Here is a 17,437-nt window from a genome sequence, read left to right on the forward strand (position 1 = left end):
TTGGAGTGATGAAATCCTGCACATAACAAGTCAATGAGGTACAATTAAACAAGTGGTTTTCAAACTTTTTCTTTCCACCCACATCCCACCTTAAGCAATCCCTTACTAATCACAGAGCACTGATGGCATAAGGGAATACTTAAATGGGATGTGAGTGGAAAGAAAAAGATTGAGAACCACTGATCTATGTTCAAGTAAATGCAAGAAATCTGACTCAAGTTTTAATAAATTGTTTTAAAATTACTGCAGAATATTTGGCGTGGATATATGAGCCTGTGTGCTTAAAAAAAATAGCTCCAATTATTTTTTGTTCGGAAAAAGCAAGGTAAACAGATGGTGATGATTCAGCTGGCTACAGACACACTTCAAACCAGGGGATTAATCTCTTGCTCCTGGCAGACGGTTCTTCACCAGAATGTACTTCCAAAGGTGGTAAACAATGCAGTATGTTCCTCCAGTTTATAATATTTATTGTTTGAACAGTGAAATATTTTCACAGTTTCACGTTTGGAGTCACATTTCGCTGGAAATGGTGGATAGTCTATTTGTATTCAGGCTGACAGGCTGTGTAACTAACCTCTTGCTATTTTCGTGCCCTTATTCTTGAATAATTGGCTTGTCATGCGTAAAATAGGAACATTTATTTAACTTTGCCTGTGCAATGTTGCTGTTCTTGTAAAGAGCACAGCAGCACATGGATATACAAGATCTTTGTCCTGAAGTACACTTCAAAATCTGAAGGTGTGACTGGTGATAGATTTGATTTCTTGCTGCAACACTCTGTCATGTTGTCAAGTTTCTTCCCCTCCCCCACCCCCACCCCCAAATCTTTAATTTCCATCTTGATATTTAATTGGTCTGTGGCCAGCATGTCAGAAAATTTTAGGAGGAACTTAGAGGATCAGGTAATGTCAATGGAAAAAAAATGGTGGTCGATGTTTTGGGCTTGAGCCCTGCTTCAGGTGGGCCGAGATCCAGGCAAACACCCGAATAAGAAGGTTGTGGGGGGGTGGGGTGGAGGGAGTTTATGAAAAGGGGGAAGAACACGAGCGGGCAAGTTGATACAAGCGGGAGTTGGAAGAAGAGGAAGGAGCTGAGCGGTGATGGGAAGGGGGAAGATGTTCACCTTCAAGTTTTTTATCATCTGATTGAACAATCACAACCTGATGAAACAGCGTTCTCCGGTCCTCGATGCAAAAACATGCGAACACACAAGACGTTACACACTTACAGACAGGCACATGCAGTATATACAGTATAGACCAGGGGCCAGCAACCTTTTACCATTCGTGTCAGTAGTTGATCAGCGTGCCGAGGTGGGGAGGATGGCAGTGGCACTGGGTGAGGGTGGCAGCGGCAGCGCTGGATGGGGGGGGGGTGCAGAGGGAGCTAATTTGCATCTAACCCATGGACTCTGTCTATGCAGGGTGGGCAACACTTGGGTTCCAGGTCAGATTCATTTCATTCGTGGGCTGGATGCGTAAATTGTCCACTCCTGGTATATACATGTATCAAAATAAATATTGTTCAATAAATAGTGGAGACTTGTAGGGTTAGTATGAGGGTTAGTGTGAGTCTTGGAGGGGCAGTTATTCAGTATTCTCACTTCCCATGGGAAGCAGCTGTTTTCAGCCTGGTGTTTCTGGCTCTGATACTCCTTCATCTCTTTCCTGATGGGAGTAGCTGAAAAATGCAGTGTGTGGGGTCAGGGTGAGGGGTGGGAGAGAGAGGGAGGTGGTGTGGTTGGGGGGGGGGGGGTGGAATCTTAGGTTTCTTTGATAGAAGAAAAGGGAAAGAAAGGGGGAGCAGGAGGAAGGTAGGTATGCCCCCATTAATTGGCTTCCGAAGAATCATTTTAAATAAGAATAACGGCAAAGCTCTGTTACATTCTCCTTGGTTTAACAAATAAGATACAAATATTACTTCAATTTTAATTTTCCCATATGAGAGAACGTTTTCAAGGCTGACTCCAGAGATGTCAGTGCACCATCCAGGCCTCTTATCAAGGGCTGTCCAAACAGAGGTGCACCTAAGACATCAAACCATGTTACAGCCACACTGAACCTTTGCAGGTAAATGCAAATTACCCCACTATTCTCAGTCAAAGTAGAATGCTTTGCCTGTGAATTTATTCCCCAATCAACAATCCTAAAAGTGTTCTTGTCATTGATGCTGTTTGGAACTATAGAACAGTGAAATGGGAAAAGCAGGGGACCTCTTCTATCCCTCAATCTACGTGCCATTGCAAAGGAACAGAGGATTGTAAAGTCAGCCAGTGTCATCTTGGGCATTAGTCTTTACTCCATTAAGGAGATCTTTAAGAGAGTGCCCACAAGAAAGCATAATCGCACAAATGTTGCCATCAGGCAGGAGGTACAGGCGCCTGAGCTGAAGACCCAATGGTACGTACATAAGCAGCTTCTATCCCTCCGCCATCAGATTACTGAATGGACAATAAACCTATTGACATTACCTCACCTTTTCACTTTTTTTTTGCCCGAGTAACTTTTTTAAAAAATCTTGTATTTACAGAGTTGTAATTGACAGCACTTTGCACCTTGTTCTGCACAACATTGCTGTTGCAAAGCAGCACATTTCATGACATATTCTTGACAATAAGCCTGATCCTGCTTCTGATAATTTTCACATCCCTATTGTATCAACCTCAACCATCACTCCTGGCAATGTATTCAAGGCAACACCCTTCCCCACCCCTCACTCTGAGTGAAAAACCTACTCTCTGAACTTTCCATCACGCACCTTAAATAGATGTCTTCTGATATTGGCTATTAGCCAGGGAGTAAATAGCGCAGCTTGCCTCAGCAACCTTGGCTGAGAATGTTGGCATTTGACCTGTCTGCACAAATAACACTGGCTCATGAATATTTTGCTTCCTGAACACTTTTGGGTGCATTATATGGATTTTTGGCTGCTGAACTCAAAAATCACCTTTTTTTTTTTCCTATCGCATACCATATTTTAGATATAACCCATTTTTGAAATTTCCTGTCATATTTTAAGTCTAATTCATGCTACCAAACTACGAAGTGCAGCGTGTCATTGAAAATTCATTTTCTGCCTTCGCACTTGGAGTTTATCCCGGCTGATCTTGGTGCCATCCGCGATGAACTTAGTGAAAGGTTGCACCAGGAGATTGCGACCATAGAAAAGCAGAATCTGGGCAACTGGAAGTCATCAATGCCGGCTGACTATTGTTGGACACCGACACAAGAGGAATCAGATGCCGAGTACAAACGAAAGTCAGCGGCAAAAGATTTTTGGGTCAGTTGAACAAATGCCAGTGTGTCGGCATCATTATGAGATTAAACATGGGAAATTCAATCAGAGTTAATTTAATGTTTCTCCAACTTTCTTAGGTGATACAGCGAACCTAAACTGATCTTTGTATTCAGCTTGAAGTGGTCTATCATCCTCCCCAGGCGTTTTGTTTTTGGAAGCAAACGCTCTGAAAAAAAATTGTTGCATAGTGCAATCTGCTACTCACTGTCTAGGCTCTAGAGTCACTTGTAAGTGAAATGGAGACACAAAACATTTCAAATACTGGAAACTAGAGCAAGAGCGAAGTGCTGGAAGACTTCAGTGGGTCAGGCAGCATCTGGGTTTTAGGCCCTCGGTGTCCAGTAATGGGAGGATTCCAGACTGTGGTCCTTCCCCAAAGTACCCTCACATTGGCTGCACTCCTGCAGTATGGAATGTGCCAGTTGGCAGCATTCCCTCACAAGCATTTCTGTGTGCTGAAAGACCAACCGGTTTTGGGCTGACCAAAGTGCATCTTTCACCGAGTTGGTGGTCTTTCAGCAGTTCTGGATGTCTGACTCTGTGCGTGTCCTCAGGAACAGCCTGTAGATCGACAGTCCCTTATCACGGTGCTGCTGGGGCTGAACCGTGGCAAGGACCTTTGCATCCTTCTCTACGCACTCTGAGCGAATCTGCCTTCAGCAAAGAGGTAGGCGGCTGCCTCCACTCCAACGCAGCCACCTTGAGGATGACGTGCGAGGTGGGTTGTACAGGAAGGATCCATCAGCCAGGCCAAGTTCAGGTGCTTATTTGTGAGCCCTTGAGATGAGGCATTCCGCCAGTAATAATACAGAAAATGTAATATTACACAAAATTTTCTTTAGCCTGTCGTAAGACAGACAAAAAAAAAATCACCATTAGTATTGCCCAGCGCTCCTTACAGAAAGAGAAGCAACATTTTAGGAAGTCTGGGGGCCGAAACGATCATAATTCTTTCAGTTAAGTTTTCAATGAAAAGAGTTTTACCACAAGAAGTAATTTTGAAAATGCTATTCATGACATAATATCACCGTATAATTAAATTTCATTGATTCACATTTATTGCTCACCCTTGCCCAGCTCGCACACAACAGATGGCCAACATTTTCAGTTCCAATCAAGGATTCAGGGACTGAGGGACACAATACCAGTAATGATCTGGCTTCATTTAATTAAAAAAAAAATCCCAAAGGCTGAAAAGACATAATAGAAGGAGAGAAGGTTTCAGTTCTTGGCCTCTGTTCAGGAATCTTCTCTGCGTGTATGTGCATTGAGAGGTGAGGCCTGTTTTGAATTTCCATTGTTTTCCTGATTTAGATTTCAGATTTATTGTCAGAGTACATACATGACATCACATACAGCCCTGAGATTCTTTTTTCCTCTGTGCGAGGCTGAATTACCACTTACTGGCAGTGCAAAGAAAAAAGTGACTCAACGTACACATGCAAACAAAGAAATGTAAACAAACTGATTGGGCAATACAGGGGGGGAGAGAGAGAGAGAGAGAGAGAGAGAGAGAGAGAGAGAGAGAGAGAGAGAGAGAGAGAAATCAATAAAGTGCCAAAGTCCCTGATTGAGTTTGTCGTTGAGGAGCCTGATGGTGGAGGGGGAGCAGCTGTTCCTGAACCTGGTGGTGCGAACCTTGTAACACCAGTACTTCTTTCCTGATGGCAGCAGCGAGAACAGAGCGTGTGCTGGGCGGTGGTGCAGATCCTTGATTATGTTCTCGATGGTGGGGAGGGTAAGGGCAAGGATAAGGGCAAAAATTTGAAGACAAGAATCCTGCACTACTCTCCAGCAACATCTGGGAGGCACTTGCGGTGTTGCAGTGGCAAGGCAGCGAAACAATAACAAAGCAAACTGCAAGAGAATGTAGCAATAGTTTCAACAAGGAGTGACACTAACCTGAAAATGAGGTCAGGACGTACACCAGGGCTGCGATACATCCACAGCTAATAAAAGCAAGCAGCACGTCATTCTTAAATGTCCGTCTCACTTCATAGTCAAACAGGTCTGTTCCGCCATAAAGGACTTTCACTTTCCTGCAAAAGGAATAAGCAAAACGAGGAATTAGATTTTCTAAACAAATATTTGACTCCATACTTCGATCGTTACAAATGTGTTCATCCAATTTCTCACAGTATCAACCACCACGGTAAGACATGTCCGAATATGCGACGCCCATGGGCTTGTTTGTTGGTTAACGAAGGCACTTTACAGGAAGTTAGATAACAATAAAGCTGAAAATAAACAATATAGGGAGAGAGCAATGAAATGGAATTAAAAGGAAATGCACATACTCCAGTACTCTCAGCCGAACCTCTCTCTTTGCTGACATTTCGAAGCTTTTATGCCACATGACGTCAAAGCAGATTAATAGCTACAAGCAAGGAAAGATCGTTCCGATAGAGTTGCTCTACCCTCTGACAATGCCAAAACCCATTCATTCTATAGCTTTTGGAAATGCCTTGGACACGGCTTTGAGCAAACAGTAAAAAAAAACTTCGAATACTTTTAATTTTGCATGATTTGTGACACTCCTACCTCTGAATCAGGAAGATGGGGATTCAGATTCACTGCAGAGACTTGGTGATATGATTCAGAGCCACACATCAACATTAGCACCGCATTTCCTCCATTGCTCACACGACTCCAAGGCGTACGGGGTTGGGTAGGTCAGCTGGGTGCATTTGGGCAGAATGGGTCTCGTGGGCCAAAGGGCCGTCTACCATTCCTTACCATTAGAAAAAATACTATAACTGCACTTACAAGGGTATGCAGTGAGTTAAACAATAAAGACCCTGGTATCCAGCACCTAAGGGGATTGATAGATCCTGGATAGGCAACATTTCTGGTTTCCTGAAACTGACTCTTAAAATGCCTAAATAACACAACAGCATTAAAAATAAAGTTTAAAAGACAGTGCAAGATGTGAATTAATTTAAAAAAAAACAGTATTGTAGTCCTTAATTATGTAAAGTTCACTTTAATCAAGTAATTCCCATAACTTAAAATTAGATTCAAACCCCAGTTGTTGCTGGCACTATATTTACTTATGTTTGTTTATTTCTTTATCTATTTATTTATTGACTAGTTCACTTATCTACTTACCTATTTATCTATATATCTATTTATTTATTCATTCATTCTTCCATTTATTTATTTATCTATTTACAAAAGTGGAATGTTTAAATTTATTGCCGAAGTACCTACACAGCATCACATACAACCCTGAGATTCTTTCTTTGCAGAACATCTAATTACCAGTAACTGAAAACTGCTCTTAGAAAGGAAGAACTGGAAACAGACCGACTGTGAAAATGCAGATTTATAAATGTTCAGTAATAAATAATGAGTAAATTAGGAGTCCTTAAATGTAACTGTAATATCTCTCTGCCTCTGCCCAAAAACACTTCTTGCTTCTACTGCCCTAATTCCAAATACTTATGACCATTTAGGCTAATAAATATCCCATATTTGTCTCAAATGGGCATCCCTGATTCTTAAACATCACTCATATTTCACCCGTCACTTCCATAACATAATATAACATAACAATTTACAGCACGGAAATAGGCCATTAGGCCCTTCTAGTCCGCACCGAACCAAACACCCCTCTCTAGTCCCACCTCCCTGGACAATGCCCATAACCCTCCATCTTCTTCTCATCCATATACCTGTCCAACCTTTTCTTAAATAATACAATTGACTCCGCCGCCACTATTTCTCCCGGAAGCTCATTCCACACGTCTACCACTCTCTGAGTAAAGAAGTTCCCCCTCATGTTACCTCTAAACCTCTGCCCCTTAATTCTTAACTCATGTCCTCTTGTTTTAATCTTTCCTCCTCTTAACGGAAATAGTCTATCCACATCCACTCTGTCTATCCCTTTCATAATCTTAAATACTTCTATCAAATCCCCTCTCAACCTTCTACGCTCCAAAGAATAAAGACCTAATCTGTCCAATCTCTCCCTATACTCTAGATGCTTAAACCCAGGTAACATTCTGGTAAACCTTCTCTGCACTCTCTCCACTCTGTTTATATCCTTCCTATAATTTGGCGACCAGAACTGCACACAGAACTCCAAATTAGGCCGCACCAACGTCTTATACAATCTCAACATCACCTCCCAACTCCTATATTCCATGCAATGATTGATAAAGGCCAGCATACTAAAAGCCTTCTTCACCACCCTATTCACGTGAGTTTCTACTTGTCCAACTTGTCAAAATCTGCCATGACCTTAATTTAGTTCAAATCCCATCTCACTCTTACAAAAAAAACACAAAACAAGGTTTTCCGAACTTTCCTCAGATATTAACATAAATCAAGTTACAGAATGCGTCATGAGGCAAAAGAATGATTATTGCATTTATTGCAAAAAAAAGTAATTCAAGATTATTTTATTTTTATGTAATAAAAAATGAAATGCAACATTACTCAATATTTTCTTTAGTATACTGTTATGCAGACGAAGAGTCTCTTAGTTTTGCCAGGTACCCCTTATAGTAAGAGAGAGAGAAGCGGAAGAGAGTCCCTTCAGAATTAATGAGTATCCATGGATTCGCCTCCAGCACTCGGGTACCCTCTGCAGTCGTACAGAGTCCTGTTCCATCCCTTGGCAACCCGAGCTCCAGATCCAAACCTCCAGTACAATCAGGAAGCCTTCAGCACCCGAGGCCCTTCTTGGCCCTCAGCGCCCTCTGGAATACTGGTTCTGATACTTGGTTCCCAGGAGCCAGTCCAGCAGTCCCACAGCCTGGGCGGGTCTTTCGACCGCAAGCCGCCAGCAGCCTGTGTGGATCCTTCAGTCGCTGATGCCATGGTCACCATCCTGAGGGTCAGCTCCAATGCTTCCTCTTCTCAAAGGAGGGTGTTCCCCCACCCCCCCCCCCCCTATTCCTGGTGCCCTGCACCATTCCGCTGCTTCCACAGAGTCTGCATTATTGATGTTTCCGTCATGTAGACAAATCGTTTGACGGTCCCAGGGATGTTTGTGGTGAAGGTAGTTCAAGGAAGTTCAAGAGTCTGCTAGTTGTTGGATAAAAAAAAATCTTGAATCTAGAGGCTCCAGACTTCAGGATTGTGTACCTACTGACCGAGGGGAGCTAGAAGAAGATATTGTTACTAGAGTAAGGGGGAATCCTTCATGACATTAATTTCCTTCTTGAGACAATGCATCAATGCATGTTTTCAATGGACAAGGGGTCAGTGGTTGTGAGGGACAACTTGGATTGCCACTTTTTACACCATTCTGCATACCTGTGGCCTTTCCTGGTGTCCGATTTCCTTTAAAATAAGTAGTACCATCGTCTTTCCCATCACTTTCTGTTTTTGTGAATCGTGTACCAGGACATTCAGATCCCTCTCCATCTCAGAACTGAGTAATCTGTCACCATAGAACCATAGAACACTACAGTGAGAAAACAGGCCCTTTGGCCAATCTGGTGCATGCCAAACTATTTATTCTGCCTAAACCCAATGACCAGAGCTCTCCATACCTCACTCGTCCATATACTTATCCAATCCCCTTAAATTCCGACATTGAACCTGCATATATCACCTCACTCTCACCAACATTTGAGATAAAGTGCTTCTTTTGTCAAAATGGACAATTTCACCTTTACCCACGTTATTCTCCATTCAATGGATCTTTGCTCTTTCATGTAGCCCAGTAGTTCTCAACCTTTTCCTTTCCACTCACATACCACTTAAGCATTCCCTGTGCTATAGGTGCTCTGTGATTAGTAAGGGATTGCTTAAGGAGATAGGTGGGTGGAAAGAAAAGGTTTGAAAACCACTATTTTAATCATACTTAATTGACTCATTATGTGCACAGTTTCATAACTCCAAAGGAAATAGGCTGATGACAATTTTTCTCAAGCAAAATATTTCAGTCTAGAGCAGTGGTTCTCAACCTTCCCTTCTCACTTACATCCCACCTTAAGCAATCCCTTACTAATCACAGAGCACCAATGGCATAGGGGTTACTATGTGAGTGGCAAGAAAAAGGTTGAGTGCCACTGGGCTAGATGAAATAACTGAGATACAGCACAGCAACAGTCCTTTGGCCCTACTGCAGGCACATCAAACATTTATGCCATTTCAGTCTCTCCCTTCCAATTCTGCCCCACTCATCTGCAACTATCCTCCCAGCAAGGATTATGGAAAGGACCTGGAGGACCTTCCTAGGGGAAGTGCACACATCTCCGTCCAGACAACACCGGAGGCCAGGATGGATCCAGAGTCACAAGGGCCGCAAGGCAACGGCTGTATGGACCACGCCAGTGATCTGTGATTGAGGTTAAACAAGAAAGTCTGCAGATACTAGGGTGAGTGCAATACACAAATGTGCTGGATAAACTTAGTAGCATCAATTAGGTGACCAACATTTTAGGCCTGGCCCCTTCCACCACCTTCCCTTCCCTCTCCTATCAGAGATACCCTCTCCCCCCCATCATCTCGGCTTTTCCTCTTCCATCTAAATCCACCGCTGACCTCTTACCTGTACTCCTGTAGTCTCCTCTCCGCCCCTTCCTCTGCTCCTCCCCTCTCCCCCCAACACCTTTATATTCAGGTGCCCACCTTATACCCAAACTAGGACCCAGGCCCGAAATGTTCGTTACTCTTTACAGAAGTGGCCTGCTAAGTTTCTCCAGCACGTTCGTGGATTGCTGTGACTGATATCCATAGATCCCTTCTGTCTTCTTCACAACATGTTTTTGTATCACCAGCAAATTTAGAAAATCAATTTTTAGATGCTGTCACACAAGTCAATTTTACAAAGGTCAAAAATTGCAATCTCAGCATTGACTCCCCTGGTACCTACTTGATGTATCTTTCCAAGCCATTACTCCTACAGCTAGCTTCCTGCTTGCCATCCAATCTTCTCTCTAGTTCAATATGTTACCTCCAACTCCACTAGCTTTTATTTTCTGCAATAACCTTTGAAGGCTTCTGGAAATCTGTGGGTTTTACCCTGCCCCCTCTTGTCTGTAGCACGTTGCATCTCAATTACTCCAATTAATGGGCCAAACATAATTTCCCCTCTCGAGGGGTGGCACAGTTAGTGTAGCGGTTAGCACAGCACTATTATGACACCGGTGACCAGGGTTCGAATCCACCGCTCTCTCTCCCTGTGTCCCTCCCAGTGCTTTGGATTTCTCCCTCATTCCAAGGACGCATGAGGTTGGAAGGTTGATTGGCCACATGGGGGCATTTAGGTGGGGTGGGCTTGTGGGCAGGAAGGGCCTGTTACTGGGCTGTATCTCTTACAAAAAAAAACTTGACGTTATCTGGAGAGCATAAGACGTAGGAGCAGAATGAGGCCATTTGGCCCATTGAGTGTGCCCTGCCATTCGAATCATGGCTGATGAATTTTTCCTCCCAACTTTACCTGAAAAAATGGGGTTGAGAGGGTAGTAGTTCCTCCCCATTTTCTTGGGTTATCAGCAAGTGCTCCTGGGTTGGAAAACCCTTAAGTGCCGATCACAACTCCTCTCACTTTTCCTTCACCCAACGAAGGCTGTCTTTTGCAGCACCAATTTGCTGAATCTCACATATGAATAACATATTTATTTTCTTTTCTGACTTAGACCCTGAGAAAACCAGGCAAAAGTCAGTGCAATGTGAGAGGTTTTCAGAATAATGGCTCTCCAACACCCTTTATAACAGCCAGATTTCCTTCTTCCCCTTACCCGCATTTCCTCCCCATCTCCCGCTTATCTGCTTTGGCCCCCTCTCCCCCTAGATGTTACAAACATAGAATCCCCCTCATCCTCACCTACCACCCCACCAGCCTCCACATCCAACACATTATCCACCGGAATTTCCAGCATTTACTGCAATACACCACCACCAGACACATTCTTCCTTTCCTCCCCTCTCGGCCTTCTGCAGGGACTGCTCCCACTGTGATTCCCTCATCCTTCCCCATCCATCACACACCCCCTACACCATCCCCATGCCCGTTGGAGGAGGAACACTTGCACCCACACCTCCTCCCTCACAATGGTCCGGGGCCACAAACAGGCCCTTCAAGTGAAGCAATGCTTCACTTGCACATCCTGAGGACTTATCTACTGCATCCAGTGCACCCTTTGTGGCCTTCTCTACATCGGAGAGACCTGCCGCAGGCTGGGAGATCGATTCGCTCAGCACCTCCTCTCCATTCGCAACCACAGCGACCTCCCAACGACTTCAATTCTGAGTCACACTCCTGTGCTCCCATGTCTATCCATGGCCTTGTGCATTATCCCACCCAAACCACCTACAAATTGAGGGAACACCACCTTATTTTCCATCTGAGCACTCTCCAGGCAGATGGCATTAACATTGACTTTCTTGCCTTCCACAAAACTGCTCGCCTTTTCTTGCCCCTCCCCTTTCCAGTCTTTCCACTCAGTTAGCCCTCCTCCCCCCCCCCCCCCCCCGATCGCTCTTCCTCCTTTCTCCACCTATCATCTTCTGCCTCCACCCTTCCCCCCACTCATTTGTTTGGCACTTTATCATACTTTGATGAAGGGCTCAAGCCCTAAACATCGGTGATGTATCTTCACCTTTGCTACATAAAAGACACTGTTTGAACTGCTGAGTTTCTCCAGCATTTTGTGATTTTTACTTCAACTGTGGTATCTACAGAATTTTTGTGTTATAACAGCCCCACATACACTGTGATTAAATTATAAATAGGACCACAAACTAATCCAATGCCTTTACAGCACAGCCTGTTGTAATCCCATAATCCATGCCACAAATCGCTGCTTTAAAGTAAGATGGAAACTCTAAGTAAAAATACTAAAGTTCTGTATGTTCATTAGATTTCCTGTTTATTTAACTTAATTGCTGGCTATGGAGATCAGAACAGCAAGAAATCTTCTTGCATTCACTTTGTTGACTCACACACAAAGTACCAGAGACTTTTGTTCATGAATATTTGATATCATGTTCATAAATAGCATTTCCTATTTTAATTTTATGTACTTCATGAAGGACGAAGGCCTCTCATTTACTGTGAGCTGGAGAATCTGGCTCCCAATTATTCTCCACATATTTGTTCAAGTTCAAGGTCATTATGCACGCACGCGCAAACACACACACACCCACAGATATATGTAGGAAACTAGAGTGTTCCTAGGAAACCTTCCGTAAGCCAAAATGGCGTAAAGCGAAGACTCATTTACTACAATTGGAGGCTATTTTTGTAAAACGAAAACCCTTTCAAATCCTTTCATAAAAGTGATTTTTCGTAATTCGAGTATTCACACACACACACACACACACACACACACACACACACACACACACACACACCCCCACAGATATATCTAAGAAACTAGAGTGTTCCTAGGAAACCTTCCGTAAGCCAAAATGGCATAAAGCGAAGACTCATTTACTACAATTGGAGGCTATTTTTGTAAAACGAAAACCCTTTCAAATCCTTTCATAAAAGTGATTTTTCGTAATTCGAGTATTCACACACACACACACACACACACACACACACACACACACACACACACACACACACACACACACACACACACACACACACAGAATTATTTACTTGATTTGTGGCATGGATTATGGGATTACAACAGGCTGTGCTGTAAAGGCATTGGATTGATTTGTGGTCCTATTTATAATTTAATCACAGTGCATGTGGGGCTGTTATAACACAAAAATTCTGTAGACACCACAGTTGAAGTAAAAATCACAAAATGCTAGAGAAACTCAGCAGTTCAAACAGTGTCTTGGTAAGATCTTGGTAAGATAGAAACTATTAAATATAAGGAAAAGGTTTCATAGAATTCTATAAGAAAAAAAATAAATACTTAGACTGAGAGTGAAGGAGAAAAGACAAGTTAACACTGCTTTGTGTAAAGTAACCCTCAGTGGGATATTAAACTGCCTTTTCTGTTTAATTCCAATTTTGATATGCACTTCCAACAATTTAAAATATAATTACACACACAGCACAGTGACTGATCCTTCTGGTTCATAAGCCCATGCCCCCCCACCCCCCCCACATCCAATTACACCAATTAACCTACAGCCCCCAGTACGTTCTGGAGGGTGAAAGGAAACGGGAGCCCCCGGAGGAAACCCACGCAGATACAGGGAGCGCGCACAAACTCCTTACAGACCACACGGGACAACAGCGTTGTGCTAACTGCTATGCTAGGTTTTCCACCATATAGTCCACGGAAAATTTGGAGTCTGAATGTTCAGTCTCGATGAAGGATTCTGACCCAAACCTTGGAAATTCTTTTTCTCCCAGTGATGCTGCGCTTCACCCTCTGAACTCCTCTGGCAGATTGCTTTCTGTTCCAAATTCTTGTCCAAGTTTAACCATTTAAAATAATAGGGTAATATCTCAGGTGAGGAATCAGATTGAAGATTTTAGCACTTTTGCTTCATGCAGTAGAACCAGGTGTTGGCTCCTTCAATAGGCCACAAATTTCAGGAAAAGGTAAAAAATTAGATGGTAAAATGATTGGGAGGGTTATGGACTAGGCAGAATAATAGTTTGGCACAGGCTATTATTAAGATGATTAGTGTAGCAGTTGGAGCAACATTATTACAGGCCCAGCGATCAGAACCAGGATTCGAATCCAGCGTTGTCTGTAAGGAGTTTGTACATTCTCCCTTTGTCTGCATGGCTTTCCTCTGAGTGCTCTGGTTTCATCTGTTACAAGTTCAGAGGACCCCAAAACCCAGCAGTAATAGATATTCACCACGACAAGGGGTTACTTAAACAAAAGTTGCTTTTAATTATCTTTGAACATGAAAACAGAATCAAACTTTAACTTATCTCTATTGACTTACTTAACCCCCCTCTAATTCTAAGCACATGTGCATGTAATGTGTATATAAGTTCTTTGGTTCACAGTTCAATCTCACTGGTTGCAGGCAATTCTTGTACTGCTCACAGAAGTTAACACTGATACAGTTCACCAGGCTTTGGTGCTTAACAGGTTACCACTCAGGAGGGTTCTTGTTGGTTTTCTCGTTCTAGGACAGCCACTCTAGTGTCTTGCCGACGAAACTTGCACCCTTCAGGGTTTTCCAGATGATAACCACTTTCTTTCAGGTCACCACAGGGTTCCTTTCTGTTTCTCCTATTCCAAGGGAAACACCGGACAGCCAGTCCTCTCCTTTGACCAGGCCGTCCTCCAAAGTTTCCCTCTGGAACCGAAGTCTGTGTCTCTCCTCTCTCTCACTCCATCCCTCTCTGAGGACAAAGCTGTTCTGCCTCTTCCTGCAAAGATCACCTGCTCTTCCAGACAGCAAATGGTTTTTCAGACCAAGCTGCCCGGCACGTTGCTACATTGTTGCCATTTGCAAATAGCAGTCCTTCATGAGTCTGTGAGCACCCTGCAAAAATTCTGTGTTTTAAAGTGTCTGTGTGTGACTTGCTCTAACAAATCATCCCAATTTATCTCCCATACACCTCTCTATACTTTATCACACCTCCCTCCATTCAAAAACGTACCGGGGTTGTGGGTCAGTTAGGTGTAAATTGGGCGGCACAGGCTTGGGGGCCGAAATGACCTGTTACTGTGCTGTATGGCTAAATTTAAAAAAAATTAAAAATAATTACCTTTTCTACATAAATGACCTGGTGAGCTTCTCCATGCTGCATTTCTAAAAAGTAAAAATAAATGAAAAGACCGAAGGGCCTATTTTTGGAGCTGCAATGGTCTATTGTTCTATGGGAAACATTACATTCACTTTTGGATCATGTTGCCCATTAGCTGGGAATTTGCCATCAATGTTAATCTTAAAAACTATGATTTTTCAAGAGGGAAGCTGGAATCATATCTCTTATCCTGCTAGATTCTGTGACTGGGTTCTCCTTACTGCAGGTTGGGGTTCCTCGCTGTTTGGAAGAGGTTCCTTCAACTGCCACAGAATCAGACAAGTAATGGGTGAGTGTTGGAATGAGTGGTCACCATTTGGGAACTTCTCCTTGACCCTACTTCAGGGTTATAGTCACCAGCCCTTTGGCTCAACTTGTCCATTCCAATCAAGGTGCCTTTCTGAGCTAGTCTTACTTGCTGCTTTCAATCAGATTTTGTTTATATCCTCTTTGCTGTCGACTGCCAATTTTTGATGCACCGAGAATTTCCGCCATTGACAGTCTTTCCTCAGACATTTGTCCTACGTGAGCCGACGATCGTGGTGGTGCTTAATGACTTGAATGAGGACAAAAGTCTTTTGGAATTTTTATAAGCAACAGACCCAAGTCCTGGTGATGAAATGAGTAGCTTGGTTGACCCAGTATATCTTCTACAGATGTGATTTCCACATTTGATTGGTGTAAAAGGAAACCCTAAGGCTTCACTCCCGGATCAGCTCAATGATTTATATGCCTGATTTGACCGCCAAATCAAGGAAGCACCAACTGCACTCCCCAGCATTCCCTGAAGATATCTACTGAGAGTATCCGAAGATTCCTTCAGGAGAATGAATCCAAGGAAACCATCCAATCCGGATAGAGTACCCGACCGAGTATTGAAAACCTTTGCTGATGAACTGGCCAACGTTTTTGTGGATATCTTTAACATCTCACTCTGATGAGGCATGGTGCCCATCTCTTTCAAACAGGCCTCAACTGAACCGGTTCCCAAGAAGAGTGTGGTAACCTGCCTAAATGGCACTCACATTCACAGCGATGCTTTGAGCGGCTGGTGTTGAAGTATATCCGCTCCTGTCTTGAGCAATGACATGGATCCTATCGTAGCAATAGGTCTACAGCAGATGCTATCTCACCGGTTCCACAACACACTCTGGAGCACCTGGACAGCAAAGATGCATAGATCAGGATGCTCTTCATTGACAACAGTTTGCCATTCAACAGCATCATTATCTTAAAACTGATCAGCAAACACCAGGACCTGGGGGTCAACACCCCACTGTGTAATTTTCTCACCTACAGACCACAATCAGTGCAGATTAGCATGAGCATTTCCTCCATAATGTCTATTCAGAACCAGAGGAGCACTACATACTTAGCTCCCTGGTAGTTTCTTTTTATACTGCATGGATCGGTACGACCCCATTTACAAATTTGCTGACGAAAAGTAGGGGTCTTTATAAAACGTGGTGGATTCAACATAGAGGAGGGAGATTGGCAACTTGGCTCCACTGGTGTACTAACAGCAACCTCATGCTCAGTATTGCCAAAACCACTTTAGGAAGGGAAAACCGGAGGTGTACGATCCAGCGATCACTGGGAGATCAGAAGTGGGGAGGGTGAGCAGATTTAATTTCCTGGGAGTCGATATCTTGGAGAACCTTTCTTGGACCCAACATACTAATGTAATGAAGAAGAAAGTACATCAGATCCCTTGACTTCCTCAGGAGTTTGCGGAGATTTGTTGTGACATTGAAAAGCTTGGCCACATCTACAGATATGCTGACCAGGTTCATCACAGTCTGTTATGGGGACACCAACAGAATGGAAATCCCTGCAAAAGATAGTGGGCACAGCCCAGGACATCACAAGCATTGAGAACAGCTACAGGGAACACTGCAGTCAGAGAGCAGCAGCAATCATTAGGGATCCTCACCACCCAGGACACTGTTCTCACTGCTGCCATCAGGAAAGAGGAATAGGTGCTTCAAGACTCGCACCACCAGGTTTAGGAACAGTTGCTTCTCTTCCACTATCAGACCTCAAAACAACAAACTCAGTCAGAGACTCATTTAAGGATTCTTAATTTCCACGTTATTTATTATTGATTTTTTTTCTGAATTTGCACAGTTTGTTTACATTTCTTTTTTGTTTACCTTTCTCTCTTTTGCATACATATCTTTTCCTTTGAGTACAGTTCACACTACCAATAAGTAGACATTCTACAAAAAATCTCAAGGTTGTAATATGATGTCTTGTATGTACTCTGACAATCTGAACTTTGAGCATTTTGAGTCATGTGCACCTTTAGAAATTATGCTCTATACAGTGAAATGTAAATAATACATTTGAAGGCCACAGTGCTGAGCCCAAGCCTTACAGTGTTTCCATTACATCTATAAAGGTTAAAACCTTGTGTTTTTGATTCTTAGTTAATTTTGTGCCTGCCTCTATTATTTGTAGTGTTACCATAGCGACTACAATGTAATATGTCATAAT

At 43.2% G+C, this 17,437-nt stretch overlaps 1 protein-coding gene across 2 annotated transcripts in view; it reads right to left on the bottom strand.

Moving 5' to 3' along the window:
• The window catches only part of disp3 (dispatched RND transporter family member 3), a 323,436-nt gene that overhangs the window by 162,367 nt on the left and 143,632 nt on the right, over window positions 1-17,437 (bottom strand). For both annotated transcript variants that reach the window (XM_069919044.1, XM_069919043.1), the window contains exon 4: window positions 5,203-5,339. In XM_069919044.1, the coding sequence (XP_069775145.1) occupies window positions 5,203-5,339 (137 nt within the window). The remainder of the gene's footprint in view (window positions 1-5,202; window positions 5,340-17,437) is intronic.

This window comes from Narcine bancroftii, chromosome 2 (genome assembly GCF_036971445.1).
Source record: "Narcine bancroftii isolate sNarBan1 chromosome 2, sNarBan1.hap1, whole genome shotgun sequence".
NCBI lineage: Eukaryota > Metazoa > Chordata > Chondrichthyes > Torpediniformes > Narcinidae > Narcine > Narcine bancroftii.